This window comes from Ursus arctos, unplaced genomic scaffold (assembly GCF_023065955.2).
Source record: "Ursus arctos isolate Adak ecotype North America unplaced genomic scaffold, UrsArc2.0 scaffold_12, whole genome shotgun sequence".
Classification (NCBI taxonomy): Eukaryota; Metazoa; Chordata; class Mammalia; order Carnivora; family Ursidae; genus Ursus; species Ursus arctos.
The window spans coordinates 2066847-2093439 of NW_026622786.1; the positions used below are offsets into that span (position 1 = coordinate 2066847).

The following is a 26593-nucleotide window of genomic DNA, read 5'->3' on the forward strand; positions in this document are numbered from 1 at the left end:
ACACAAACGGGCTCATTTACATATAATTTGCGTGTTCAGGTACTTATGGAAGTACCCAATGTGTCTGTACTTCCCTTCTAACAGGGCACCCGCGCCTGCCTGCCGGCCTGACGCCTTCTGCTTTAGGCCAGGAACCCCTGTCCCTTACCCAGTAAATTTTACTACCTTCTCGAATCCCTAGCCTCGCAAACACGACCTCTTAGCCTCGGGAAGATTGGCCCCTCCTCCCACCCGTAGGTCCCTCCCCTCGTCCTCTCCTCCCTCCCCAGCTTCCAAATGCGTCTTCCCCGCCCCCCTTTCTATTTCTGAACAGGCATGTTCCAGGCAGCTCACCCGACTCCTTAGATTGCTGTGGGATTGGTAGGGTCCTGAGCTTCGGAGAAGCAGGAAGGCATATCCCCGAGCAGGGTTGCTGGGACTCACAAGAAGAACTGAGTCCTACTGGGATTTTTTTTTTTTTTGGTGTTGCTTTTGTGGAGGGAAGGCGAGGAGGCTGTGCGGCCCGGTCGAACTTGAGCCAGTGCGAAGGCCCCCTCAGGCGGCGCCCAGGGCAGCCTCTAAGCCGGGCCTGGCTCAGCCGCCGCCGCCGCTGTCAGGGAAGCGCAGGCGGCCAATGGAACCCGGGAGCGGCCGCTGCTGCTGAGGCGGCGGTGTCCGCAGCCCGACCCCGACCGCCCGCACCCCCTCCGCGGGCGTCCCCAGGAGGTAAGCGACTCCTACCCCGTGAGTCTCCCTGGCCCTGTGAGTCGGGGGGTCCCTCTCCCACCCTGTCCCGCACAGCCTCCCCCCGCCCCCACACCTAGGTTTGACTACAAAACTGCCCTCCGGGTGGCAGCTGCACCCCGGGTGCCTTCTCCACCCTTTCCCCTCAAGTCTGGGGTCTTCCTCTGCTTTTTTGGCTTCCTCTTCTGTTTAGCTCCTCCCTCCGCCCCGGGGATCCCCCCCCCCACACACACACATACCCTTATCCCTGTTGCCTCCGTCCCGGATTATTTTCTAAGTCACGAACCCTTTCCACATCAGGGTACTCTGTAATGTCCATCCTTGTTTGCCCTTCCTCGTCATCTGTGTTCCTGCCCCAAACCTTTCCCACAGCCTCCGCCTACATCCCTTTTCCTATTTTTGCTCCTTTCCTCGGATGTCTCCGTGCAACCCCAGCACAGGGTTCCCATTTCCCCGAGCTCTCTCTTCCCCGTGGTCCTCTATTCCTCTGTTGCTGATTCCATTACCTCAGCGCCGCCCACCCAGCTCCTGGCTTCCAAGAATTGCCTATTCCCCTCCCCTTAAGGAATCTCAGGCCCTCATCGTCCTTCCCAAAGTACCATTTGCATTGTACTTTGACCTTAATCCTTACCCTTCTCGAGAGTGCTTTATGATCCCTGTAACTTGCTTTAGCTTCCCGTTCACCCTCTCCTCAATACCCCAACCTCTGGAGGTTTGCGCCTATAGAAAAGACCTGACAGTGCCCCTTCCCATTCAGGATTTCCGTCTCTGACACCTTCTCTCTCGAGTTTCAAGGATTTTACTGATCCTTGTGACCCTTGGTTTTGTTTTCCCTGGGTCTTTATGTGTTCTCTGTCACATTCTTTATCTCTATATACCACTTATTTCAGGATCCCCTGAACCTTGAACTAAGAGGAGAATGTGTTGGGAGGGGGGGGGGTTCAGCTGTCTCACTCAGGCTTTTCTGGACAGAAGGGTTTTTCTGAAGGATGGAGTAAGTTTTGAAGAAGTTCCTATCGGATTCCACTTTGTTGGCTACCCAGGATCAGCCACTAGGAGGGATGAACAGGCCTTCATGGAAACTGTAAGATTGTGAGATATTTTGTTTTGGATTACTTAATTTTAGGCTTGTCCTTAAGGGATCACTGAGTAGAGTGTCTTCCAGATCCAAAAGGAGTCAATTTATTGTCTGTGGCTTACTGGAATAGTTTGGTTGATTCCATAAGGGCTTAGGCCTACGGTGGGGTTGAGGGTAGCTGGGAAAAGAAACATGAGACATTAGAAACAGCTTGGACATTCAGTATCAGGACTCCTGGGTTCAGCTTGTGACTTCCTCACTTGACCTCTAGAGTGACCTTTTGGGGAGAATGGCCCACTCTGTGGGCATCAGTGCAGTATAGGCTGCTTGTAGAATGTGGGTTGGGGGGAAAATTAGACTCGGCTTACTTGTTTACAAAACATTCTGGGTTTCACAGACAAAAGGCATTTCTTAGTAGTGGTTTAGCTGACCTGAGAGTTTTCCTTCATTGTGATCTCTCTGTTGGGTCTTTCTAGTCAACAGCTGTGGCAATAACTCCATTTGAAAGACAAGCTCCAGGCCTGCTTCCTTTGTCTGCCTTGCCTTCTCTCTCCACTACATGAAGTTGCTGACCACCTGTGCTGTTCCTCTTGGACTTGATCCATAACTCCAGATTCTATAGGTGGAAAGTATGTTTGTGGGAAGGCCCTTTGAGGAAGATGGCTGGAAAAGAGACTTTGGAGTGAGGTGGGAGTGGGACTCGGGAAACTAGTTGCTCCCTTGTATGCCATGTCTCTCTTGGCCTGTGATATTGAAGGGGGCACATGAAGTTGCATTTATCTTCCAATTTTAGGTCTTTTTGAAAATAATCATGCTTCCTCTTCCCACTTCTCCCTTGTCTCCCTCTTCATTTGTTAGCCCGAGTGCAGTCTCCTCATCCTGCTTTGTAGGAGTAGTTTCACTCCTTGAAAACCCCCCCAAAGAGAAATCATATTTCCCCTAGTTTCCCTGCTTCGTTCTCAGCTGGGTCCATGCTGCATGAGAACATGTTTGCTGAACGCCATCCAAAGGAGCAAATTGAGATTCTTTGATTTGGGGAAGAACTTTGGGAGGAACCTTTCAGTAATTGGCATGAGACAAGAGAGGGCCTAGTCCAAGCGCATTTGGGGCTTGCAGCAGGGAGGAACAGTTCAGAGAGAGGTGAGTGCACAGGTTACTTTCTTTGCCATCTGCCTGTTTCAGCAGGGGCTCCCAGAGCTGGCTTGGGCTGTCTGACTGGAATCTGCTTATCCCAGCTCCCATGGCCCTGCGCAGAGACTTCTCAGCCTGATTCAATATTGACTTAACAACCCTGAGACCACTGCCTTCCCTACCATTCTGCCACTAGCTCGAGATGCCCTCTTCCCTGATGCCAATCCCTCAGTGGGGCCTTTACATGATTCCTGCTAGGGCCTGAGCCTACTTCACTGTTCGGCCCTGAGTTTCTATGAGGAAAAAGTGGTACTTCATCTCCACTTTGTCCATTGAGGTCAAGGGGGAAAGACGAGCTGAGACCTTTTTACCAAAAGGTTTGAGTTAGACTTTAAGATATGAGGAGGAACTTCTCATCAGCAGAACAGGCAGCCTAGGGTGATACGGAGTCTCTTTGGAAAAGACTTCTTTTAAAAGCTTCTTTTAAAAGAAGAGCAACTTCTTTTAAAAAGTTATCAAAGGTGGGGCGCCTGGCTGGCTCAGTTGGTGGAGCACACAACTCTTGGCCTCTGACTTGTAAGTTCAAGCCCCACGTTGAGTGTAGAGATTACTTAAAAAAGTAAAATCTTTAAAAGAAAATTATTATCAAAGGCAAACATGCACTTGGTACTAAATCCAATGGTACTTAAGAGTTTATGATGAAATCAACAGTCCCTTTCCATTCTTCCCACTCCTCCTTTAGAGTTAACATCTTAATTATCTCAATGTTTGTTTCTTTTTGTTTTTTTTTAAGATTTTATTTATTTGATAGAGACACAGTGAGAGAGAGGGAACACAAGCAGGGGGAGTGGGAGAGGGAGAAGCAGGATTCCCACTGAGCAGGGAGCCTGATACGGGCCCGATCCCAGGACCTGGGATCATGACCTGAGTGGAAGGCAGATGCTTAACGACTGAGCCACCCAGGCACCCCTCAATGTTTATTTCTGAAGGTTATCACCATAGCATTGGATAAAATGCTTGTGCCTCTATTTCTTGATTTATTAATTGTTACAAAAGAGGATTGAACTTTAGAGGATTTGCACTTCTTGTTTATATAATTGTCATTTTTATTTATTAGAAGCCTGTGTCATTGTAAATAACATACGTGAACTTCCCTTTCTTTTCCATGAACTTGTAACAGTCTCTCTTAACTACCCACCTTGTAGGATGAAGATAGTGGCTTCACTATCCTTTTTTCCAACTCACATGATCCATCTCAAAGGGAGGAAAATTGAGCTTGCCTACCTGCTTGGAAATCAGATGGTCTCTTAAGACAATTCCATGAGAATTCAGGAGCCTGTAAAAACATGAGGATTGTTCTGAACCAATCCATATTTTTCTAGTCCCCCAAGAACGGAATGGTCATTAACTGGTGAGGGGATTGATTTGGGGCTCTCTTCTGTGCTGTCCTAGGGGAGACCAATCCAGGAAATCCTTTAATAGAGATCGTTAGGGGGTCGGAGGGTTCTTTGCCTGAAATCTTTTGAGGTGATGAGAAGCTGGAAGTCAGGTTAAATATCCCCTCCCTCTAGAGTTTTTGCAGACATTTACTTAAATACTAGGTCATACAGAACACAAGCATGTACACCCTGTCTGTCCTCGATAGCCGCTGCTGTGCTCAGCCCTGAACAGCCCCTGATGCTCAGAGAAGGACTGCCTACATTGCCGAGACGATTAGCTGTGGAGCCCCATCAGTTGTTAACACTCCCCACTCCCACCCCAGCGCCTCGAAGCCAGCTGCTAGGCTGGGGTTGGGAGAGGTCTCTTTCGGCTCCTTCATCATCTAAGCGGAAGGCCAGTTTAGGCTCCCAGTGTGAAATGTGGAGTCTCAGTTATTTGAACATCCTTGAGAGCATTGGAGCCATTTGATATTAAAAGTTTGGATTTTCTCCTTTTTTCCTATTCTCTTACAAGGTGAAGGGTGATGAATACCGGACCTCTTCCTTTTTTCTTTCGCTTTCTAATCCTTTCACTTTCTTTAGAATAGTTACTTAACCAAAATATATTGTCTTTGCTTTTGAAAATGAATGAATTGATGTTGAAGACCATATTAGGACTTAGGTTTTGAAGAATCCCTTTCCTATCTCTTATTGTCTAAATTGGCAACTCAACACTTCTCCCCCCATGACTTGTTTCAGATGGAGGCAATCCTTGAGGCTCAGGGAGGTGAGGGAGGTCCAGCTCCAATTTGGTAGTTTCTAGTGGCAGAGCCACTAGAGAGGAGTCCAGTTTTCCTGCATCTCTTGACACCATCTGGTTCCCTGGGGAATAAAGACTGTGAGACGGGGGATCTATTCAGTGGATAAGTCTTACCTGAGTACTATGATGCAGGATTCGTGGGTGAGCCCTGGAATAAATAATAATAATAATAATAATAATAATAATAATAGCATCCTTCCCTCCCCTCCTGGTGCCAGTAATAATCCATCCCAGTTGTGAAATTGTGATCAGCTGGGGCAGGCATCTGCTGAGTACCCTAGTGAGGTCTGAGGTGCTATATATATGGGAAGATGTCTGAATTTCATGTCCCTTGGAAGTTTTTGGGTTTCTTTTTTTTTAAGATTTTATTTATTTGAAAGAGAGAGCGAGAGCACACGCAGGCAGAGGGAGAGGGAGAAGCAGGCTCTCCGCTGGGCAGGAAGCCCGATGTGGGGCTCAGTCCAAGGACCCTGAGATCATGACCTGAGCCGAAGGCAGACGCTTAACCAACTGAGCCACTCAGGCGCCCCTCCCTTGGAAGTTTTGAAAAGTGAATTTTAGGAGCTTTCGTTAACTTGGAAGTCTCCAGAGTAGAGGGAAGGGGAAAGATTTGCCAAGCATAGAGAGATTGAGGGGGGGGAGTTGGTTGTATAACAAAATTGAGGCTATTATGTGAGTTTTTCAGCAGACCTAAAAGGTGGTGGTCTCAGTTGGATTAGAGTGCCCTGCAAAGGTGTGGCAAGGAGTGATTAAAGCGTTCTTATTATTTCTGTGTAACCTAAAGTTGCGAGTAGAGACAGATCCACATAGGCAGCCATGCTGGTTCTACTGCTCAGAGGGCTCTTCCTAATTTCAGGAGAGAGCATGATGAACGAGTTGCCAGATTTTTACTGATACCAAGCTCAAGCTGCATCAGAGAAATTAAATTCAGGGATGGGAACTTCTTGTTTGACAGAGTTGGGAGAAAGATAAACTGAAGTAGCCTTTTTTGGCGATCTCTGAGAACAGAAGAGTTCCCCATCTGTCTTCCTGCAAGGCTTTAGTGGTGACTGCTGGGAGGCATGGAGCTAGGCTCTGTAGTGTTGGGCAGAGAAGAGTAACTGACTCTTAACATTTCAGAGGTGCAGGAAGAGGCACTGGACTGGAAGGGGGGTGGTGGAAAATGGGGCTTCCCAGAGTAATTAGAGAAATTGTATCAAAATCCTCCTTTCACCTACCCAAAGTTATATGCACCCAGATTCACTAGCATCAAAGGTAATGTCACTAATAGTTGGAAACTACCTGCATTTCAGCTCTCCAGTAAATTCTGCCTTCCTCTTGCTTACGCTCTTGAGTTGATCTTAGACTCACTCTTATTTGTGTTTTTGTGAAGAGGCCTCTGAGCCCATTGTTGGCTCTGGAGCTGGGTTGATCTGACATTAACATGTGCCCCTCCCAGTCCCTGCTTTGAGATTTCCTTCTGTTCTACACTATTCTGATCCAAATTTGGTGGGGCTCCGAAGAATCGTTCTAGGAGGGCAGTGGCTTTAGTCAGCAATGTTCTCACTCCAGAAAGGGATTCTTGGTGATGTGATTCCTGTTCCTCCCCATTCTTTGGATGTTATAGACCCATGAGCTCTAGCTGAATTCTTTTTGCCTTCTCCCAGCCTTCCAGTTCTTTGGCTATGTGTATGATAATGGAGAAAGTAGCGTTGGGGTAGGAGAGGGCTATCATAAATGTTTTGGGAGATTCTTAGACAACAAATGTAATTCTAATTCACTTTTCTTATAAGCAGTATATGTGTGTGCACACACACTCGTACACATACACAGTTTACTAACTTGTTAGGTGATTAGGATTCACCTAACATTTATTGAGTACTACTGTGTGCCAAGGACTGTGCTAGATCCTTCTACACTCATAAAGTTTTCCCACACAGCAACAATGAGAAGTAGATATGTTTTTCCCATTTTGCAGTTGAGGAAACAAACTCAGAAGATATATGGTTTGCATAAGTTTACACATCTCATAATGACAGAGCCAGGATCTTGAATCCCAGCCCATCTGACTCCAAGTTCAGGAGTCTTTCCACTATACTTAACTGCTGCAGCACTTGAGGAAGAGGGAATGATGTCATGAAGTCAGACAAGCAGAGAAACGGCACAGTTCAGCAAGGTTATTTGTGGTTGTTGAGCTGTTTTCTTCTTGGTGACGCCTGGATGGTATTGCTGGCCCTTAGTCCTTGGGAACTTTGAGTCTGAAGGGAAGGTAAGAAAGTATCTGTAGCTAGAAAACACATCAGGACTTGGATACCAGGGGCATCTGGCTGTTTCGGTTGGAAGAGAGTGGGACTGTTGATCTCACGGTCTTGAGTTCGATCGAGCCCCACACTGCGTGTAGAGATTACTTAAATAAAAAATAAAACTTAAAAAAAAAAAGACTTTGATACTGAATGGAGGTGAGATGCTAAGACCCGTGTCTGGAGTGTTATATGAGTGAGGAAATACAATCTAAAGAGGAAAAGAGAAAGGTTATTGGCAGGCATGTCAAGGGAGACACAAGAAGAACACAAAGATAGAAAAGCATTTGAAGAGTTAGGGACAGGGAATAAGACCCGAATTGCTTTCCAGTCTACCTGAAGAATTTGTAAACTTATGTAAACGTAACATTTTTTTTTTGCAGACGCAAGGTAGGAACAGAGGCTAAGCTGATAGCTAAGCGCAGAAGGAAGGAAGAGTGATGCGGCAATCAGCAGGGGAGGTAGTGAGGGAGGCTTCCTGGCAGATGACTTCTTATCTGATTTTGAAGGAGTCCAGGAAGACAAAAGAGAGGAGGTGCCTGGGAAGGTTTCATGTAGACGAAAGGAAGACCTGAGGATGGCACCACTAACCAGTATGTGTGTATGTGTCTCCTTTTCTGTTTCTCCCTCTTTCCTCCCGTAGCTTGGAAGCTCGAAGTCTGGCTGTGGCCATGGGAGACATGGTGGTGGAACCTGCCCCCCTGAAGCCAACTTGTGAGCCCACTCCTGGCCCGCCAGGGAATAATGGGGGTTCCTTGCTAGGCGTCATCACAGAGGGGGTCGGGGAACTATCAGTGATTGACCGTGAGGTGGCCCAGAAGGCCTGCCAGGAGGTGCTGGAGCAAGTCAAGCTTTTGCGTGGAGGCGTGGCTGTATCTAGCACAGACAGCCCACTGGAGCTGGTCAATGGGGATGTTTTGGACAGTGCGATCCGTTGCTTGGACGATCCACCTGCCCAGATAAGGGAGGAGGAAGATGAAATGGGGGCCACGGTGGCCTCGGGCACAGCCAAGGGAGCAAGGAGGCGACGGCAGAACAACTCAGCCAAACAGTCCTGGCTGCTGAGGCTATTTGAGTCAAAACTATTTGACATCTCCATGGCCATTTCATACCTGTACAACTCCAAAGAGCCTGGAGTACAAGCCTACATCGGCAACCGGCTCTTCTGCTTTCGCAACGAGGATGTGGATTTCTACCTGCCCCAGTTGCTTAACATGTACATCCACATGGACGAGGACGTGGGTGACGCCATCAAGCCCTACATAGTCCATCGCTGCCGCCAGAGCATTAACTTTTCCCTCCAGTGCGCCCTGTTGCTTGGGGCCTACTCTTCAGACATGCACATTTCCACTCAGCGACACTCCCGTGGGACCAAGCTCCGGAAGCTGATTCTCTCAGATGAGCTGAAGCCAGCTCACCGGAAGAGGGAGCTGCCCTCCTTGAGCCCAGCCCCTGACATGGGGCTGTCCCCCTCTAAGAGGACTCACCAGCGCTCTAAGTCCGATGCCACCGCCAGCATAAGTCTCAGCAGCAACCTGAAACGAACAGCCAGCAACCCTAAAGTGGAAAATGAGGATGAGGTAAAATGCCTGGGAGGGGCAGCGGGGCAAGACGGCATGGAGACAGGATGTCTGACATACAGTTCCTCTGTCCTTTTCTTTCCTTCCCTCTGTTTCATTTCACTGATAAACGCATGGGATGTCAGAGTGGAAAAGGATCTTAGAATTCATGTATTCCTACTGTCTCGTTTTACAAAGGAAGAACTCAGAGACCTAGAGAAATGGAAGTGACTTGCCTCAGGTCATGTAGCTAATAGCAAGGCTGACACTCCCGACCAGTTGTTTTTACTCAACTTCTGCCATTCCATTAACTACTTACTTACTGAGAACTGTGGCAGAGACCCTACCCACCCTGACTTGAGACCTGGGTTATCTACCAGAACCTCTCAGGGTAGCAGCCACCAGGGAGGAAAAGGGATGGCGAGTGTGCTGGGGGGAGGGGTATTAAATAGAGCCTTAACTTCATTCTCCTGGTTGCTCCTCCTCATATTCCCTCTGCCCCACTCTCCAGAGATTCTGCTTTTTGTTGACTTAAGAGTAGGGTTCATTCGTATCACTGAGGCATCTGCAGAATGCCCTCATGCCTGCCTTTCCTGAGGGGAAGGGATGTCTTAGCATTTGGGAAAAGCACAGAGGGAAGAGGGAAACGGTCTTGGTGTAGAGTAAATCTTGGGCATGCCCAGAATCTAGTCAGAGACCTGAAGTCTGGAAAGAAGAGAAGGCTGCAGGAGCAGTTGGGGGTGTCCAGAGCAGTGAAGAGATAAGCACATCAGTAGGTTATGCCCACCTTCCATTCTGTGTCTGGACAGATAGCTTGGGAAGTTGCCAGTGGACAACCAAGTGTCAGTGACCTGGTGTCCCAGCCAGACAATGATGCCCCAGTCCCCCCACTCTGACTCACCACTGTCCCAGCTCTCATCCTGGCTGCCAGCCCAGCCTAGGAAAGAAGGGGAGAAAAGAACAAGGAATTTGCACTTGTTGGAAAATGCGTATAGCCGTGGTGCTGGCATCTGCCTCTGTGGGGCACATAACCCACCCACGGTTTTGATACAATAGGACTTCTTTTCAGCTTCTTTCAGAGTGACTAGGGAAGGGGAAAGGCAGGATGGAGGGAGACTGTAGAGCCTGCTTTCTGGAAATTTGGGATTTTGTTGTGATAACTTAATAACAGTGAAGCTAAAAGAGTTAACATTGGGCACTTATTCTGTGCCAAGCATCGTGCCAAGTACTTTACATACTTTACGTTTCATCCTCAACAGTCCTAAGAGACAGGGATTATTTTACCATTGAAGAGACAAGCTTAGAGAGGTGAGGTGATTTGCCCAGGGTCCCTCAGCTAGGCCTCAGATCACAGCCGGTGCTCTTAATCATTCAGCTGAGCCATCTTGCTCATTGCCCAGCATCTGTGTTCCCGTGCCCTCAGCTGTTCCGAGTCCACTTGGGGAAGAATGGCCTAGGTCCTAGCCATCCAGGTTTCCACAATTCCATGCACAGGCGGAAGAGCCCAACTGTTCTCAGAACCAAAATGGACCGTTTTCTGGTTGAGCTTGGCAAGGAAGTTCAAAGTCATGAAGGGAGGTTGTTGCAGAATAAGAAGAATCATCCAGATCTGGTGGGACTGAGGTCCTGAAGGGTTTGGGAGCTCCTCCTCTTGGGGTCAAGCCCATAGCAGTATGTGTGTGAGCAGCTGCAGGTGAGCCCCTTGGTGCCTCCAGTCAGGCATGGCTTTTCCCCGTGTGCATTTGGTAGTCATCATCTCAGGACCAGAAAAGTTGAGGCCTCGGGCCTACTCTGTGCTGGTCCTTGGTTCCTCTTCCTTGGATCTAACTCCTTCCCAAGATGGGACTATGAGTGACTCTGCGACACGGGTATTCTGTGAGAGCTTAAATCCTCTGGGGTGGCTTCTCTGGCTGCCATTCTTCCCAGCCTGGCTCCTTATCATAGGTTATTAGATCCAGGAAAGGAAGGAGATACCAGATCCCTAGGCATTCCTAGGTTACCTGATGCTGGCAGAATGAGACACCTGAATCCACTGTGCGTTCTTAGGAAATGTGAGAGCAGAAGTGAGAGAATAAATATGGATATCTCTAGGGGTCTGAGCACTGGAGTCTTCGGGCACAGAGGTCTGGCCAAACCCCTTTGGCAGTTCGAGGATATCTCTCAAGGCTTTTGTTCCCCAGATAGCAAGGGAATTGGTTTTCCTCCTTCTGCTCCTCCTCCCCTGTTACGCAACATTCATTCACTCAACGAATGAGCTCATACTGTGTGCACAGCCCATGCCAGAGGCAGTGAGGGATGAAGGGTAAAGTGCAGCTCTTCCCTCCAGGAACTTGTAATGTGGAGACCCCATTATCTGAGAGTCCATTTAGTGTGTGACTCTCAATTTTGTATACTGGAACTTTACTTAATTTATCAGTTCTAACAGTTTTTTGGTGGAATGTGGCTCTCTTGAAAAGCTGTTTCCTGCATATAAGGAGGAAGTCTACAGCTTACTAAACAAAGCACGTAATTATCTAAAGAGAAGCTCTGGAGGGTAAAGTGAGGCCACAGAGAAGAGGCCCTGGCTGTCGTGTAGCTCTCTTCCTGCCCAGAGTCTCCCTGCACGGTCATTTTCTGCCGAGATCTCACACAGGGTTCTGTTTTTTTAATGACGGCTCTTTCACGCTCTCCACTACAGGCCAAGGGCTCGAGCACGGGTTTCTCCCAGCCCCCATTTCAGCCCCCGAAGCCTACTGCTTCCAAGCAGTTTTTGTCAGCCTCATTGAAGGACTCTGCTCAGGTAGTCTTTCTTCCCATTAGTAACCAGATGGTAGACATTTTGGCCTAGAACGGGGCCCAGGGGTCAGAGATGATTTGGGTACCACCCCCACCCCACACCCTGCTCCACATAATGACACTCATAGTTGATCAGCTTTGTCTTTTCAGGACTATAACCTTTGTACAGAGAAATCTGCTGCATGTCACACTGGAAGCCCCAGTGGGCCTTCCAGCGTGATGTGGTGTGATGGCAGCTTCTTGGCCTCAGCTTTTCTCCTGGAGCTGACTCAGTAGGAGTGACTCAAGCCTACAGAGTAGGAGAGAGGGACAGATCATGATATACCTCCCTTCCCCCAAGGCTACTAATGAGTCAGACAGGAACGAATCAGCTGGAGCGTTGCTCGTGGAGCTAGTATCCTGCCTGCTGTTCCTTCCCCAGCCAGCTCATGGATAGAAATTGAGCCACTAAGTCTGGCACCCTCACTGCCTCAGTTCTCCCTGCCACCTCTACCCAAAGCAGAGGGGTTGTTGCCTTGGGAGAGTGGTTGGCCCGCCTTCTCCCTCCAAGTGCCCCTCTCCTCAGATTCTTCAAGGAATGACCTGACTATAGGACCTCCAGCTAGAAGAGAATGTAAACCATGGAATGGAATTAAGCAGATGCTTGGAATGCTGACTGCAGAGTAGAAGCTCAGTGACCACTGCCCTCCTGACCTGGGAGCTCCCAGGACTTTGTCTAAGTCCAGGCCCCTGCCCTCCTGCACGTTTGTGCATGCGTGTTGCCCCTTCTCCCTGCCCCGGCGGACCTTGGTGGACAGAACCCAGGATGGGCTCATGGACAAGCTGCAGTAGAGCTGCCGAAAGCGAGTTTGACCACAGCTCTTTCCCCCGTTTTGCTCACGGGCACCAGTAAGACACAGGCATGGGGTGAGATTTAGATAAATCTCCTAGGCTGGGACCTGGACAGCTGCTGCTCGGCTACTCAGCTTTCTCAGGTGGTTGCAGCTAGGACCAACTCCCCAACTGAGGTCCAAAAATTGTAGTTTACTGAGTGTGACACGAAATAGCCTGATAGGAAGTCTGCAGAGGTTGAGTGTAGGAGAGTTGTCCATCCTGTATGCCCAGCAGCATCTAGCCCAGGGGTGTCACGCCCAGGGCCTGGGGTGGCCCTCATCACATGGCTCAAGGTTGGGACTGGTCTTCCCAGGATGATAATGAGGCTGATTGAAAAGGAGACACCTCTGGCACTGAAAGTTCAGCTCTTCTGCTTCCTCCCTGACATTCACAAGAAGCTGAAGGAATGCAGGCTTTCCAGTATGGGGGCCATGCTGCTTGTTAAATTCAGTTCCTTTGTGGTGGTTTCCACAGAGAAGAGTTTGGTTGGGAGCGTGTTGAGTGACTGAAGAGAAAGCAGGCAGTTTGGCAGTGCAGTTACCGCCCCGAGGCACCCAGCTGTAAGGTCTGTCCTGGAGGGAGAGCTCGGTACAGGCTAGGAGAGAAGGGGAGAAAGTGAAAAGCTGAGGCCCTCTGTCTCTTCAGCCATTCTGACCTCATGGTCTGAGCCAGCCCTCCAGTGTCTCCCACAAGGGTCAAGAATTTGGGCAAGTCGTGTTTCTGGGTTGACTTTCTCTCATTAAAGCAGCCAGGTAGAGATACACGAGAGAAGCAGTTACGATCCAAGTTGGAGCTAAATTCTTTGCCTTTGTCTCTCTCCCCTCCCTCCCTGCCCGTCCTCCTCCCCTTGCCCTCTGGCCCTTTCCCAGGAGCTCTCCTCCAGCACCGAGAGTATTGATAATTCATTCAGTTCCGTAAGTGGGGCCAGGCTGGGACTGGGTGGCAGGCTCCCCCCTGTGGCCGCATTTCCTCTCCGTCCCCAGGTCTTCTGAGTCCCCAGGCCAAGGCTGGAATTAAAAGGTGCCTTTTCTTCCTGGGAGATCAGTCCCTCCCTCCCAGGGCTCCCCAGCCTGGAGGAGTCCACTGCCCTTTGTCACCAGTGCCCTGAGCCCAGGCTTAGTCCGGCTGGATCCTTCTCCCAGACACAGCTGGGATGCAGTGCAACTCAGCCCCCAGTTCCTGGGTCTCTAGAGCAAACAGCTGGGAGAGAGGTAGAATTTACCCCTGGATTGGAGCCAAGAACTGCTTGGCAGAAACCCCTAGGATCCTGTTTCTCCCATCCAGAACCTTTGCCCCATGGCTTCTGCCATCAGACCATTGGTTCTTCTAAATGCTAGGCCCTGTGCTGGGGGAGCAGACCCCAAAAGTAACAGGATTTGGCCTGAAGGAAAGTTTTACCTCCCCACAGCTGGTTTTCTTTTTTAGTTTCAACCATCTTTCTTCCAGGTCTGAGTTCTTCCCTTTCCCAGCTCACTGTCCAGGAGGTTCCTTAATCTGCATTCTCCTTTCTTGTTCCCTCTGGACTAACCCCTGACCCTCTGGTCCCACAGGGTCTCAGACCTTGTTGCTGGGCAGAGACGTGAGAGGAAATGCTGGACCCTCTGGGAGTTTGGATGATTTTTTTACATTTTCTTTTTGATTTGTCTACCCAATCAGTTTTCTCCGTTCTGTGCTGATCCCCTTTCAGTCATGATTCCTATCTCCTCCCATGTGGCAGGGCCTGTCTCGAGGCCTGTGGTCACATCTCCAACGTGCTGAAGGAACGTAGGGGCCCCTGACCCAAATGCTGATTTGAAGATGGGAAGGAATTCTGCCTTTTCTAATCTGAGATGACTGAATTGGTTGGGGTGAAGGGTCCTTGGAACAGTGACCATTTGCCACCTGAGTGGATGGATTAGGGGATCAGGATGAATGAAGGAGTGAGTTTCCAGATTTCCTCTTCCTTTCTTTTGCTTTCTCCCTGAGGCTCCTGGGATATTTCCAGGGACCACAGAAGCCCAGTTCTACTGTCTTCCTGTCTTGATCTCTTTTCAACCCCGTCTCCCAGAGCATCCCCGATTGATTCCGACACCCTGTTTCATTATTATGTGGGACCCTCAGCCAGCCCCCAGTGGGGCAGAGGCTGAGAGATGAGCTATTCCTTTGAACCCTGGCTCTTTGCACATGTAGAGATGGGCCTGATACTACCCAGCTTTCGAAAGAAGCTCTTTTTTGTAGTGTGAGAGAGTGAGGGTAAAAATTCTTAGTTCTCAGGAAACTAAGCAGGATCCACAGAGAGGGAGAGAAAGGCCTGGTGAGTGAAATACTGTTTCTATAAGAAGAGGAATGTTCTTATCTAGCTGAGGGGAGCTGGGGTGGGGATGCTGGTGGCTACCTTGATAAAGTGCCCTTAGTGGTAGAAGGACTTAGGCTGGGAAAAGAGCCCTTCTTTGTGTCCATCTTTTCCCCCACCCTCACCTCACCACCCGGACGGACTTTGCCCTTTCTGGGAATGATGAAGTACCCAGTCTGAGGAGCCAAGCTCACAGCAGGGAGCTAATATGGGGAGCCTATCCCTGAGAGGTAGGGGAGGAGGACGTAAGGAGGAATCACCGAAAGAGACAGACCTTCAGGGCCTTTGTCAAGGGCTGAAAGGAGCTGTTGCTTTCTCCACCCACTCCCCACATCCACCTCCCTCCATCTGCTTTTTCTGTCCCCGTTGATTGTTCCCTCATTAATGCAAAGTCTGCTCATCCCCTTCACATCCCCTGCATGTGTGCTTGACCCCTTTAAGAGATTGTGGGGTGGACAGGGGGATGCTATGAAAGGTAACAAAAGTCATTTGAATGGAGTAAGTCCTCCTTCTTTGAAAGGCGACATAATGACGCAGAGCGCCCCTCCCTAGCCTTGGGGGGCACTGGCAGTGCCCCTCAGCAGAGACTCAGCCCACGGATCTGGAGATAAGTGAAGCACGTCATGTCAGCTGCTTATGCAGCTCTGCTCTCTGGATGTTGTCCCCCGACCCATCTCAAAGCCTTGGGACAGTTTGTAACAAACTCAGGTCCCAGAGAAGAGGGGTACCTCCCAGTGACACAGATTCATACCCCCTTCACCCTCAAGAATCAGCCTGTGGAGGAGTGGGCTGGCTTTTCTACCTTTTCCCAGCTGAATTTGTCAGGGGTGGAGTGGTGGGACCTCCCACCAGTGCTGAAAGGTAGCTCCTTCCCTAGAGTTCTCCAGACATTGGGATCCATGACCAGGAGTGACTAAGTGGGTGGGCCACTTTTTTCTATGGTTTCTTCACCGTCTTTTACTTTGCCCCAACCTCCTGTAGCCTGTCAGACTGGCTCCTGAGCGAGAATTCATCAAGTCCCTGATGGCGATTGGCAAGCGGCTGGCCACGCTCCCCACCAAGGAGCAGAAAACACAGCGGCTGATCTCAGAGCTCTCCCTGCTCAACCATAAGCTCCCTGCCCGAGTCTGGCTGCCCACTGCTGGCTTTGACCACCACGTGGTCCGTGTGCCCCACACCCAGGCTGTTGTCCTCAACTCCAAGGACAAGGTAGGTGGGCTCTGGCTCAAACCCTACCCCCATTTGGCTCCTCCCGTGGTTGTCCAGGTTTGTGTGTACACCAGGGACGCCCCACCAACATCCTCGCCTCCACAGTTCATGCGCATGTGTCAGTCTTGACTTTACCTCAGTGCTGTTGTGATTCTGGGGGCCCTCTTGTTCCCCTCCTTGGGGCTTGTTTTTCTGGACCAAAGAGGCCTAACCTTTTCAGCTTGCCTCTTCCTTCCCATGTCTCAGGAGAGAATTGCTCTCGAATCTCCTTCCAGCCCTTTGGTAGCTTTTCACCAGTCCTTCCATAACTCTTAGGCTTTCTAGGTACAGTGACAGTGGGAGTAGAGAAGTCTCTTATTTCCAGGATGTTTTCCAATCAGAATGGGAAGGTAAAAGGAGAGAATGTTGCTGAACTTATGTTGGAGAGAGTTAGCTGTTTGCTGATTGGAATGAGTACTGATGGTTCAGATTCTTCTTTCAGAAGAAGTATTGAGGATTAGAACCCTGCTTGGAACAGTGCCCGGCTTTTCCCGTCTCTGTCTGTCTTTAGGACAAGACCCTAAGATAGGCTCCCAGGCCTCTCTGAAGGTGGTAATTGATAGTTTTGCCCAAGTATATCATCTGTACCTGTTGAAGCCCAGCTGAAACATTTTATTTTTTAAAAGATTTTATTTATTTGAGAGAGAGAGAGAGATTGAGAGAATGAGTGGGAGGAGGGGCAGAGGGAGAAGCAGACTCCCTGCAGAGCAGGGAGCCCAATGCGGAACTCAGTCCCAGGACCCTGGGATCATGACCTGAGCCGAAGGCAGACGCTTACCCAACGGAGATACCCAGGTGCCCATCAGCTGAAACATTTTAAAGACCTGTGCACTCTCTCACCCAAATTCTTGAAATGCATGTTCACAGAACAAGTTCCTGCCTTGAATGTGGCATTCATAGTGTCAAGGGACTGACAGGTAAGGGTTGGAGCTAGGAGTGGGCAGCTGGAAAGACTGTTAGCAGAGTTGAGATTTGGGGGGCGGTGGTGGAGGGAATTCTATTCTCACACACACACACCGCCCCACCAGGCTCCCTACCTGATCTATGTGGAAGTCCTTGAATGTGAGAACTTCGACACCACCAACGTCCCCGCCCGGATACCCGAGAACCGAATTCGGAGCACACGGTCCGTGGAGAACCTGCCCGAATGCGGTATCACCCATGAGCAGCGGGCAGGCAGCTTCAGCACGGTGCCCAACTATGACAACGATGATGAGGCCTGGTCGGTGGATGACATAGGCGAGCTGCAGGTGGAGGTGAGGGAGCTCCCAGGAGGTGGTCCTGGGTCCCAGCACCCGTTCCCCAGGAGCTTTCATTGTATTCGAGACAAGGCAACACACCCTGAGACAGGCTGAGGCAAGTGCCCACACGGGTGAGGTAGGTAGTAATGGGGAGGAGGGGGAAAGCCCTGAATACCGCTAGTCTGGAATATTCAGGTGGAGCTCACTTTCCTGCAGAAGGAATTTAGGTTAAATAAAAGGATGAACTTCTAAGCCTAAGGGAGTGAGGGAAACTGAAAATATTTATTGAACATCTGCTATATAAAGTTGTCTTAGGAAAGTAGAGAATAAGTCATACATTCATTCCTTCAAGAAATATTTATGGAGAGCCTTCTTGTTGCCAGCCTGGAGTACTGTGGACTTGTGAACCAGGGGCCCCTGCCTACAAGGAGTTTATGACCTAAAAAGAAAGGGAACCAAGCCAGTCAGCAGGTAGCTGTAGTGTGGTGAGGTCCAGGTTGTACTGCAGAAAGCGGGGCGTTTTGGCAGCCCTTGAGGGTGGGGGTAGGACTTAACTCCAGACTTGGGCCTGGGCACACCCCAGATGATTTCCTGAGTAGGAAATAGGTCAGCGGGGCCCTGAAGATGGGTAGGAATTTGCTGGACAGAACATTCCCAGCAGAGGGAAGAGCAAATGTGCAGAGACTGGAGGACGAGACAGCTCGGCCCAGTTGAGGAACCGAAGGACATTATGTGTGGCTGTGATGTGCAGTGTGGGTGAGAAGTGGTCAAGAAGGGGGCTAGAGAGGTTGGCGTGAGCCAGTTTGTAGGAAGGATCCTGTCAACTGTGGAAGGAAACTCGGACTCTCTGCTGGGGTTGTGAAGAGCCAGAGCCGCATTTTTTTTTTTTTAAAGATTTTATTTATTTATTTGACAGAGATGGAGACAGCCAGCGAGAGAGGGAACACAAGCAGGGGGAGTGGGAGAGGAAGAAGCAGGCTCATAGCGGAGGAGCCTGATGTGGGGCCCGATCCCATAACGCCGGGATCACGCCCTGAGCCGAAGGCAGACGTAGAGCCGCATTTTATGTAGGACTCTGACACAACCAGATTTCACTTTGTGAAGACAGACTCTCTGCCCTTGAGCTTACAGTCCAATTAGGGAGATTGGACACAGACATTTAGGGGGAAGAATCTGTTTATAGGATATACAACAAGGCAGTGTGTGGTAAGTGCCAAGTGGAGTGGAGGATGCAATCTGCTCCGGAGGAAGAAGAAGGGAAGGGCCTTGCTGTGGACCATGGGGTCTGGTAGAATATTTTGTATTTGAGAGAGATGGGGAGATTAGACTGAATGGCTGAGACTGAAGAAATGGTCAGAGGGGCCTAGTTGGGAGAGGCTCTGTTCTGGACCCTACGGGAGAACGCAACTATAGCCAGGGAGAACTCCTAGTAGAAGGCTGAAAGTCCAGCTTTCTCTGGCAGTCGTGGCGGGGTCTTCTGGAGAATTTGTTAAACATACAGACTTCAGATCCCATTCCCAGTAATTCTACTTCAGACTGATGGTGGGATACGGCAATTTGCATTTTAGCAGCATCCCAGGTAATGCTGATGAGGTAGTTCACACTTACGGAAACATTGCTGTAAGGCCCGTGTGAGTGCCCAGGCGTTTGGGGTCCAAGTGGTGAGGATGGCGTGGCAGCAGGGCAGGCTTTCTGGAACAGAGCCCAGGCGGGGGTGGGGGGGCGATCACGATGCAGGGGCGGCAAGCATGCAAAGTGACTGGAGGAGCGGGTGACAAAGTGAGGCCTGTGTTTGGCGCTTCTGACCCATGGTTCCCTGCTCTCCCAGCTCCCTGAAGTGCACACCAACAGCTGTGACAACATCTCCCAGTTCTCTGTGGACAGCATCACCAGCCAGGAGAGCAAGGAGCCTGTGTTCATAGCAGCAGGGGACATCCGGTATGGCCACACCACCCTGCCCCAAGTTCCTCCTCCCTCTCAGGCACTGTCTGTCTCTGTCCCTTTCCTGTCAGCCTCTCCTTTCCCTCTTCTCTGTCCTTACTCCATTCTTGTCCTGAAGTCCCCAAGCTTGAGGCAGTGAAGGTACAGGTTGAGAAATTACTGGGCTACCACAGAAGGAAGTTACGTTTAAGAGGACTCCAAAGGGATGAAAGCCCAGAGGAAGGAATTGGAGCAGCAGTTCTTGGAGCGGGTCACACGTGTCAGAATCAAGGGAGAGGGAGGAGAGCTTGCTGGAAATGCAGATGCTGGAGCCACACCTGATCTGAATCAGAGACTCGGTGGAGAAATGGGGAGGGCCTGGTAACCTGCATTGCAACATGATAGCAAACCACCAGGTTAGCAAAACTCTCAGCCCAGGTTTCTATCTCTGTGTGCCCAGAATCAAGGAAAGAGTACAGGAAATGTCTAGACATTAGACAGGGACATGAGGCTCTGGGGTAACTCCTCCAAGCAAATGATATAGTTTCTTCCTGCTAGACGGCGGCTCTCGGAGCAGCTGGCTCACACCCCCACAGCCTTCAGACGAGACCCGGAAGACCCTTCTGCAGTTGCTCTCAAAGAGCCCTGGCAGGAGAAAGTAAGGTGAGTCGGGCGGGTGTGGTCGTTAGGCCCCTCCAAAGCTCAGAGGCAGCCTCAGGTACTTACCTCAGCGTCCGGATTATCCACCAGTCTCTCCCAAACAATCAGGCTCCCAGGCATCTGAATCCTTGCCTTGTGGGGAGTCTGATTTGGACTTCAGGCGGAAGCGATGTCTGTCCTCTCCTGGCGTCAACGCTTTGACACATTTTGCTTCCTTCTTCACAGGCGAATCCGAGAGGGCTCCCCCTATGGCCACCTTCCCAACTGGCGGCTCCTGTCAGTCATTGTCAAGTGCGGGGATGATCTTCGGCAGGAGCTCCTGGCTTTCCAGGTGTTGAAGCAACTGCAGGTAAGAGAGGGGGGGAGGAAGAAGGGGAACTCAGCCCAGCTGAGGTGAGCGTGTAGGTTGTTACGCAGGTGGTTCCACGGGGAGCTCTGCCGGGGACCAGCTCCCTGCCCAGGTCTGAATTGGATGCAGACCAGCGGACGCTGGTGCTCCTTGCTTCCCCTGTCCACCTCCCTGGGAAGTACAGCCACAGGAACAGCTCCACAGCGACGCCTCGTGGCCCTTTTTGACCTGCGCCTGCTGTGATCTCTGAACTCGGGAGGCTGGATTTGTGCTTTAGTCTCCTAACTGGTCTGTGGCAGCTGCTCCGCAGTGTGCTGAGATGTCGATCCCCTGAACCTTTGGATTGGTCACCTGCAAGCAACTTCACCTGTTAATCCTATTCTTTCTATAAATATTGTGATTTTCTTAAGAGGCTTTCTCTGGACCTAAATCCTTTCCTGTCTTCTCCGTATTATTTGAATTTGGATTAATGGCTCATTCTCTGTGCCTTTGAGGTGTCAGTGTGAATTCCTGTTCTCCCTGCCTTTTTTGGGGCTTTCTACCTATATGATGCCTTTTCTCACATACTTCCCTGTATCTTTTTGAACCCTGGACTTCTTTCAGAACTCCCTGGTCCTCAGGGGGATCAGTGGGTTTTACTCATTTGATGGCCTAGAATCCACGGCCACAAGGATGGGAACTGTCCAAGGTGGGGGACAGGGGGAATTTTAGCCCCCTTCCCTAGTTTGGAAAGATGATAGTTTCGTGCCTCTGTGTCTCCTCACAGTCCATTTGGGAACAGGAGCGAGTGCCCCTGTGGATCAAGCCATACAAGATCCTTGTGATTTCTGCCGACAGTGGCATGATTGAGCCAGTGGTCAACGCCGTGTCCATTCACCAGGTGAAGAAGCAGTCACAGCTCTCCTTGCTCGATTACTTCCTGCAGGAGCATGGCAGTTACACCACTGAGGCGTTCCTCAGCGCGCAGCGCAACTTCGTACAAAGCTGTGCTGGCTACTGCTTGGTCTGCTACCTCCTGCAGGTGAAGGACAGGTGGGTGAACTCCTCCTAACCTGTCCCCTCCTGGCGGTCTCACTTGCTCCTCACCTCCCGTCGCCTAGACGTACAAGTGGAGCACACAGCACGTCTTAAGCAGAGACGTGTTGATGTGCCGTTAAGCAGAGAGACATAAACAGGGGCTAGGGTCCAGGGGCAAAGAAGTGAAGGACTTGTGGGAGGAGCAAGGATTGGAGCGAACAGGGTCTCCAGGGACAAAGGAAGGGGAGGACCGGAAGCTGCGGGGGAAGGACGCTCCAGGCAAGGGCACGGCGCAGTGTGCCGGAAGCTCGGGCTACACTGGCTGGCAGAGGAGGAGGCGGTGGTGTCACAGGGAAGCCGCGGTCGGTCAGAGGGGCCTTCAGTATGAGGCTGAGGAGCTTTGTTTTGCACGCAGAGGGTGACAAGGTCCAGGCTGTGTTTAGGGACTGCCCCCCGGGCACAGACGGTGAGGTGGGTGTAAGTGGCTCTTCAGTAAAGCAGGAGGTCCTGAGGCCTGGCCCGAGGGTAGCGGTGGCCACCGAGAGCCAGAAAGAGAAGACGGGTATGAGGGCCACGGTGAGGTACAGTTGCAGCTCCCGGCCCTGACCTCTTCTTATTCCAACGTGTGAATTTCAGAACTTTTAAGTATCTCTCGTTTTGCCCAGAGCTGTCATTTCTTCCAATATCACACTGACCTTTGTGAGGTCCAGCTTCGCATATAGGCGAGCATGTCGGACAGAGATAACCACACCGCCTAGGGTCTTGCTTTCTAAGACAGTGACTCAGGGTCAGCCCCCTGAATGTGCCTGTGAGCCGCGCCTCTCACCGCGCAGAGGGCAGCCTCCTGAAAAGGCTGAGCTGCGGTGGCCCATGCTCCTTGGGTTCCCAGTGGCATGGCAGCACATGAAGACCTAACTCACAGGGCTGCTTCTCAGAAATCTAACATCTGTTAAGTGCCTGTCATTCTTCTGTTAAAACCCGACGAAAACCCTGTCAGGCAGGCGTTTTCTTGTGAGGGAAATGAGGGTCGGGGAGCTTTCAGAACCTCTGCTCATTCTACCCTGCCAGCCCCGTAAACGAGCCCGGCAGAGGCTCTGCATGTGCAGGCTGACGGGAAACGGAACTATATTTATAAGGAGTTTGGTTGCAAGCTTTCGACTGTCCCTGAAGTGGCAGGATTTTGAACCCAGGGCCCAGGGAGTCTAGAGCTGAGCCCTGGATTGAATAAGTGGGTGGCAGGGAGGCAGGGGCTAGTCAGGCCTCTGGGCTTTCCTGTAGAAACTAATGTCTGGAAGATTTAGTCCATCCCTTTAAAGAGGGGGAGGGGGCAGGCAGCTGATAAACCTTTTCTAATAACGCAAAAAAAGAATCGTAGTGAAGCCATGAATGGAATCAGCCACTGGAAAAAAGTGGCAACAGTGAATGGGCCCCAAACTGAAATCAGGTGCGCGATCTCCCCAACTGCTTCAGAATGAGCCCCGAACACCTGTGCTTCTGGAGCTACTCCGGCAGTTAGGAGAGAAGCTGTCCCCGGCAGCCCTGGGTCCTTGTGCTCGAAAGTCACTTTTCCCCTCTGGGCCTCTGTTTCCTCACCTGCAAAATGAGAGGTTGGACGAGGACATCTAGAACCTTTCTTACTCCCAAGATGGTGCCTGTGTTGGTAAATTTTCTAATGCTTTCCCCAAGGGGGAAGGACTGAGGTGGGACCAGTTCTCCCTCCGTCCCGCTTGTGGCCAGTCAGACCAAAGAAGATGGCTTCAGACCAGGAGCTCTTAGCCTAACAAAGCCTCTGCTGACACGGAGGGGGTCGGTTATGCTGAATGGGCCTGGCTCACATGCTTAGCATGTTAATTGTTCCTCCTCCTGCTGGCCGTTCATGTGGGAATCACAGAGACCTGGGATTTATCTCCCTCTAACTCTTCTTCCTGCAGCTAGACCCTAGTAATTGCTTCCTGAGATTTTCTTTACATAAGTGATCTTACCAAATGGCTAAAACCTACTCCTCTGCTCCTCAGAGCCCCCACACAGTATTTAACATTTAAACTCCACTCAGCCCGCTCTCTTGTGGTGGGGCTCTTGCTCTGCAGTGGGCTGACGGGAATTACCAATAAAACTCGGTAAGTAGGGTCTGACTGGAGGCCTCCCACCGAGCGGAGGGCTTGGCCTCTGAGATGGTTGGCTGGAGCTATAGAGACCTTTCCTTGCTTCCAGGTTCTCTACTCAGCTGGAGTCAGTTTGGGTGCTAGAAGCATGATTTTTAAAAATGGGGATATTCTTAAACTGTTTTTAAGTTGTCAGTTAATGGTGATTTCGAAAAAAATCATGATGGCAGTTTCAGACCCCAGAGCCTTTGACAGCAGTTTACTTTTCTGATTTCCCTTCTTTCCTCTGATTAGCTTTAGGTCGTAAGAGGTTGGGCCCAGAGTTCTAGGCAGCAGCAAACTTGGCAGGAGGCTCCCTAACCTGGTATCACGTGGCCAGGGTGTTGCAGCTCGGGGCTCCCGCCTCAGTCAGACTTACGACTGCTCTTTCTCTCCTCTGCCCCTCCTCAGACACAACGGAAACATCCTTTTGGACGCAGAAGGCCACATCATCCACATCGACTTTGGCTTCATCCTGTCCAGCTCACCCCGAAACCTGGGCTTCGAGACGTCAGCCTTTAAGCTGACCACAGAGTTTGTGGACGTGAGTCAGGAAGGAGAGGTGCCTCACTGTGTTCTTTCTCTGTCATGGGAGAGGGAGCTGTGGGCTCCCCCCAAATTAGGGACCAACAGAACAGAGACGGCAGCGAGTCAGGGTGAGGCTAGATGTCCTGGGAGGCTTCCTGCCTGAAAAGAGAGCGGGGAAGTCACGGAGTTTGGCATGTTTGCCCCGATGGAGGAAGTCCTGTCCCGGCTGGCTTGTGAGCCCCCGTACACATACAGGTCTCCCTTCGCAGGTGATGGGGGGCCTGGACGGCGACATGTTCAACTACTACAAGATGCTGATGCTGCAGGGGCTGATCGCTGCTCGGAAGCACATGGATAAAGTGGTGCAGATCGTGGAGATCATGCAGCAAGGTGGGCTGGGAAGAGGCCGTGCATTGGGGGTAGGGCAGTGCCCATAGAGTTTCAGGTTTCCCACTTAATGTTGGGGTCCTGGGGCATGGAACTTCCAAAACGTGGATTCTACCTCAAAACTGGGGGTGTGGTTTCCCGGAGGGTTTCCAAGCTCCAGTGCCATTTGTCCTTTGGGACATTCCTCCTGACTCCTGACAGGGATGGGAGGGGGTGGGGGGTACAGACTGCAGTAACTACCCCTTAGGCACCCTCAGGGAGAGAACAGCCCCATCTCCAGCCTCCCGGTCCCTACCCGTCTCCCCATCCCTTGTCCGCCTGATTTTTTGTTTCCTTCCATCCCTCTGGCTCTGCTCTTTGCCAGTCCAGGTGTTTCCGGTCACCACTTTCCTCCCTGTTGGCCCTTGACCACTGACTGCCCTGTCCCCAGCCCCCTTCCCTGTCCCAACACTGGCTCCTCTCGGTGCGCTGAAAGTATTTCCTCTCTGCTCTTGATCTGCTCTCCCTGAGCCATTTCCTCACTGCCTTGCCGCCCAGAGTCTCTCCTCTCCCAGCTCTTCTGGGCCCTCGTCTCCAGCCCCCTCCTCAAGGCTGCAGTGTGCACTTGGGCTGAGCTGCCAGTCTCCTCCTCCCCCCCCATCCCTGCCCCCACCCCGCAGGTTGTCGCCGTTGCTCGGGAGCATCCCCGGCTGGCCCCGTGATGACGGTGGCCCAGGTCATCTGTGAGTGTCAGACGTAGCATAGGCAGAGGCCTGCAACCAGATAAGTGCCCGGCTCAGGGCCCGTTCCCCAGACCCTCTTCCCAGCTTTCCCTCTGGGTCCTGAGACTCTGCTCCCTCCGCGCTTACTGGGGGCGATGTGGTGCCGGCCCTCTCCCCCTCCCTTACACCCTCACCTAGAGGGGCTTAGGAGTGTGGAAGAAGATGGGCTCAAGCCAGGGCCCCCCAACTCCACCTTCCCGTCCCAGGCAGAACCGCATCCGGTCAGGGAGCCCTCCGACGTGGGAGGGAGGGGGCACTTCAGATACCCCGGCTCTGTATCACTTGCTGTGGCTGTTACCGCTGCCCCTCCCCCCTTTCCTGCTGTGACCTGCTGTCCTCACCGCTCCCCCAGGTTCTCAGCTTCCTTGCTTCCATGGCTCCAGCACCATCCGCAACCTCAAGGAGCGGTTCCACATGAGCATGACGGAGGAGCAGCTCCAGCTGCTGGTGGAGCAGATGGTGGACGGCAGCATGCGGTCTATCACCACCAAACTCTACGACGGCTTCCAGTACCTCACCAACGGCATCATGTGACACCTGCTTCTCAGGCCCTGGAGTGCTGGGGGATTCGGAGCACCCTCCCCGGGAGGGGCCGTGTCCAAGAAACCCCAGACCAGGAAACCCCACCCACGGGAAATGGAAGGCAAGAAATACAAAGGATCATGTGGTAACGGTAGCGCTCCCCGGGGGTGGGAGAGCCGGCTGCGGGGCCCAGACTTGCTGGGGCTTCCCTGTCCCCGGCGGTGTCACTGTCCCCATGTGACAGACTGCAGGACTCGCACCCTCCAGAGAACAGAGGTGATAGACAGTGAGGGGCACTGGGGCCTTTCTTCTCACCAGGGTCCAAGAGGTTCTTTCCACAGGACATCCTTACTCCGTTCTGGGTCCCAGGAATGGGGGGGGAGGGAGCGGGGAAGAGAAGGTTCTTGGTACTTAGGACTTGATCCTGTGGTCGGCCTTTGGCCATGCTGCTGCCCAACTCTGTCCCCTCCCCGCAACTGGCCCAAGCCGAGCTCCCCTTGCTCTGGCGTAGGGTCTACACTTGCAGAGGTTCCCCATCCCAGGGGCGGGGAAGGGAAGGATCACGACCCCTCCAGTGGACAAGGGGATCAGCCGAGTCATAGGGGATTCCCTGGCCTGATCCCCTCCCCACACCCAGGGAACTAGCTCTCAACTTTTCAATTTTTGTTTGAAATAAAGTCCTTAGTTAGCCATCTGTGTCCTTTCCGGATTGTATTTTTTTCAGGGGTTGGGGGTAGGTGAGGATTATGAGCAGATGCCTCAGTGTCCTGGACGCCAGAGGCACCACGAAGAACGGGGTGGAAGAAGACTGCTCTTTCCCTGTCTCAGTCA

General features: G+C 51.4%; 1 protein-coding gene across 11 annotated transcripts; it reads left to right on the forward strand.

The window, feature by feature from the left end:
• The first annotated feature begins 285 nt into the window (after window positions 1–285).
• PI4KB (phosphatidylinositol 4-kinase beta) lies at window positions 286–26456 on the forward strand. 11 transcript variants are annotated; one of them, XM_057310277.1, is made up of 12 exons: window positions 291–705; window positions 8093–9029; window positions 13526–13570; window positions 15970–16197; window positions 17265–17492; window positions 19306–19415; window positions 19956–20060; window positions 20283–20406; window positions 21173–21438; window positions 23976–24108; window positions 24362–24482; window positions 24849–26456. In XM_057310277.1, exons 2-12 carry the CDS (start codon window positions 8121–8123, stop codon window positions 24986–24988), a joined length of 2409 nt encoding a protein of 802 aa, XP_057166260.1. In that variant the 5' UTR covers window positions 291–705; window positions 8093–8120; the 3' UTR covers window positions 24989–26456. The 11 variants fall into 11 exon arrangements, with proteins under 11 accessions (XP_057166266.1, XP_057166260.1, XP_026342434.1 ...); XM_026486649.4 differs by having other exon boundaries at window positions 25593–26456; XM_057310279.1 differs by having other exon boundaries at window positions 21332–21438.
• Window positions 26457–26593: the final 137 nt, after the last annotated feature.

What these genes read in the sequence shown, in the direction of transcription:
- PI4KB (XM_026486649.4), top strand. Translation starts at nt 8,121, where the DNA reads ATGGGAGACATGGTGGTGGAACCTGCCCCCCTGAAGCCAACTTGTGAG. An exon ending in TAGGCGAGCTGCAGGTGGAG is followed by an intron (nt 17,493 to 19,305) that starts GTGAGGGAGCTC and finishes CTGCTCTCCCAG; the next exon opens with CTCCCTGAAGTGCACACCAA. An exon ending in AGGTGTTGAAGCAACTGCAG is followed by an intron (nt 20,407 to 21,172) that starts GTAAGAGAGGGG and finishes GTCTCCTCACAG; the next exon opens with TCCATTTGGGAACAGGAGCG.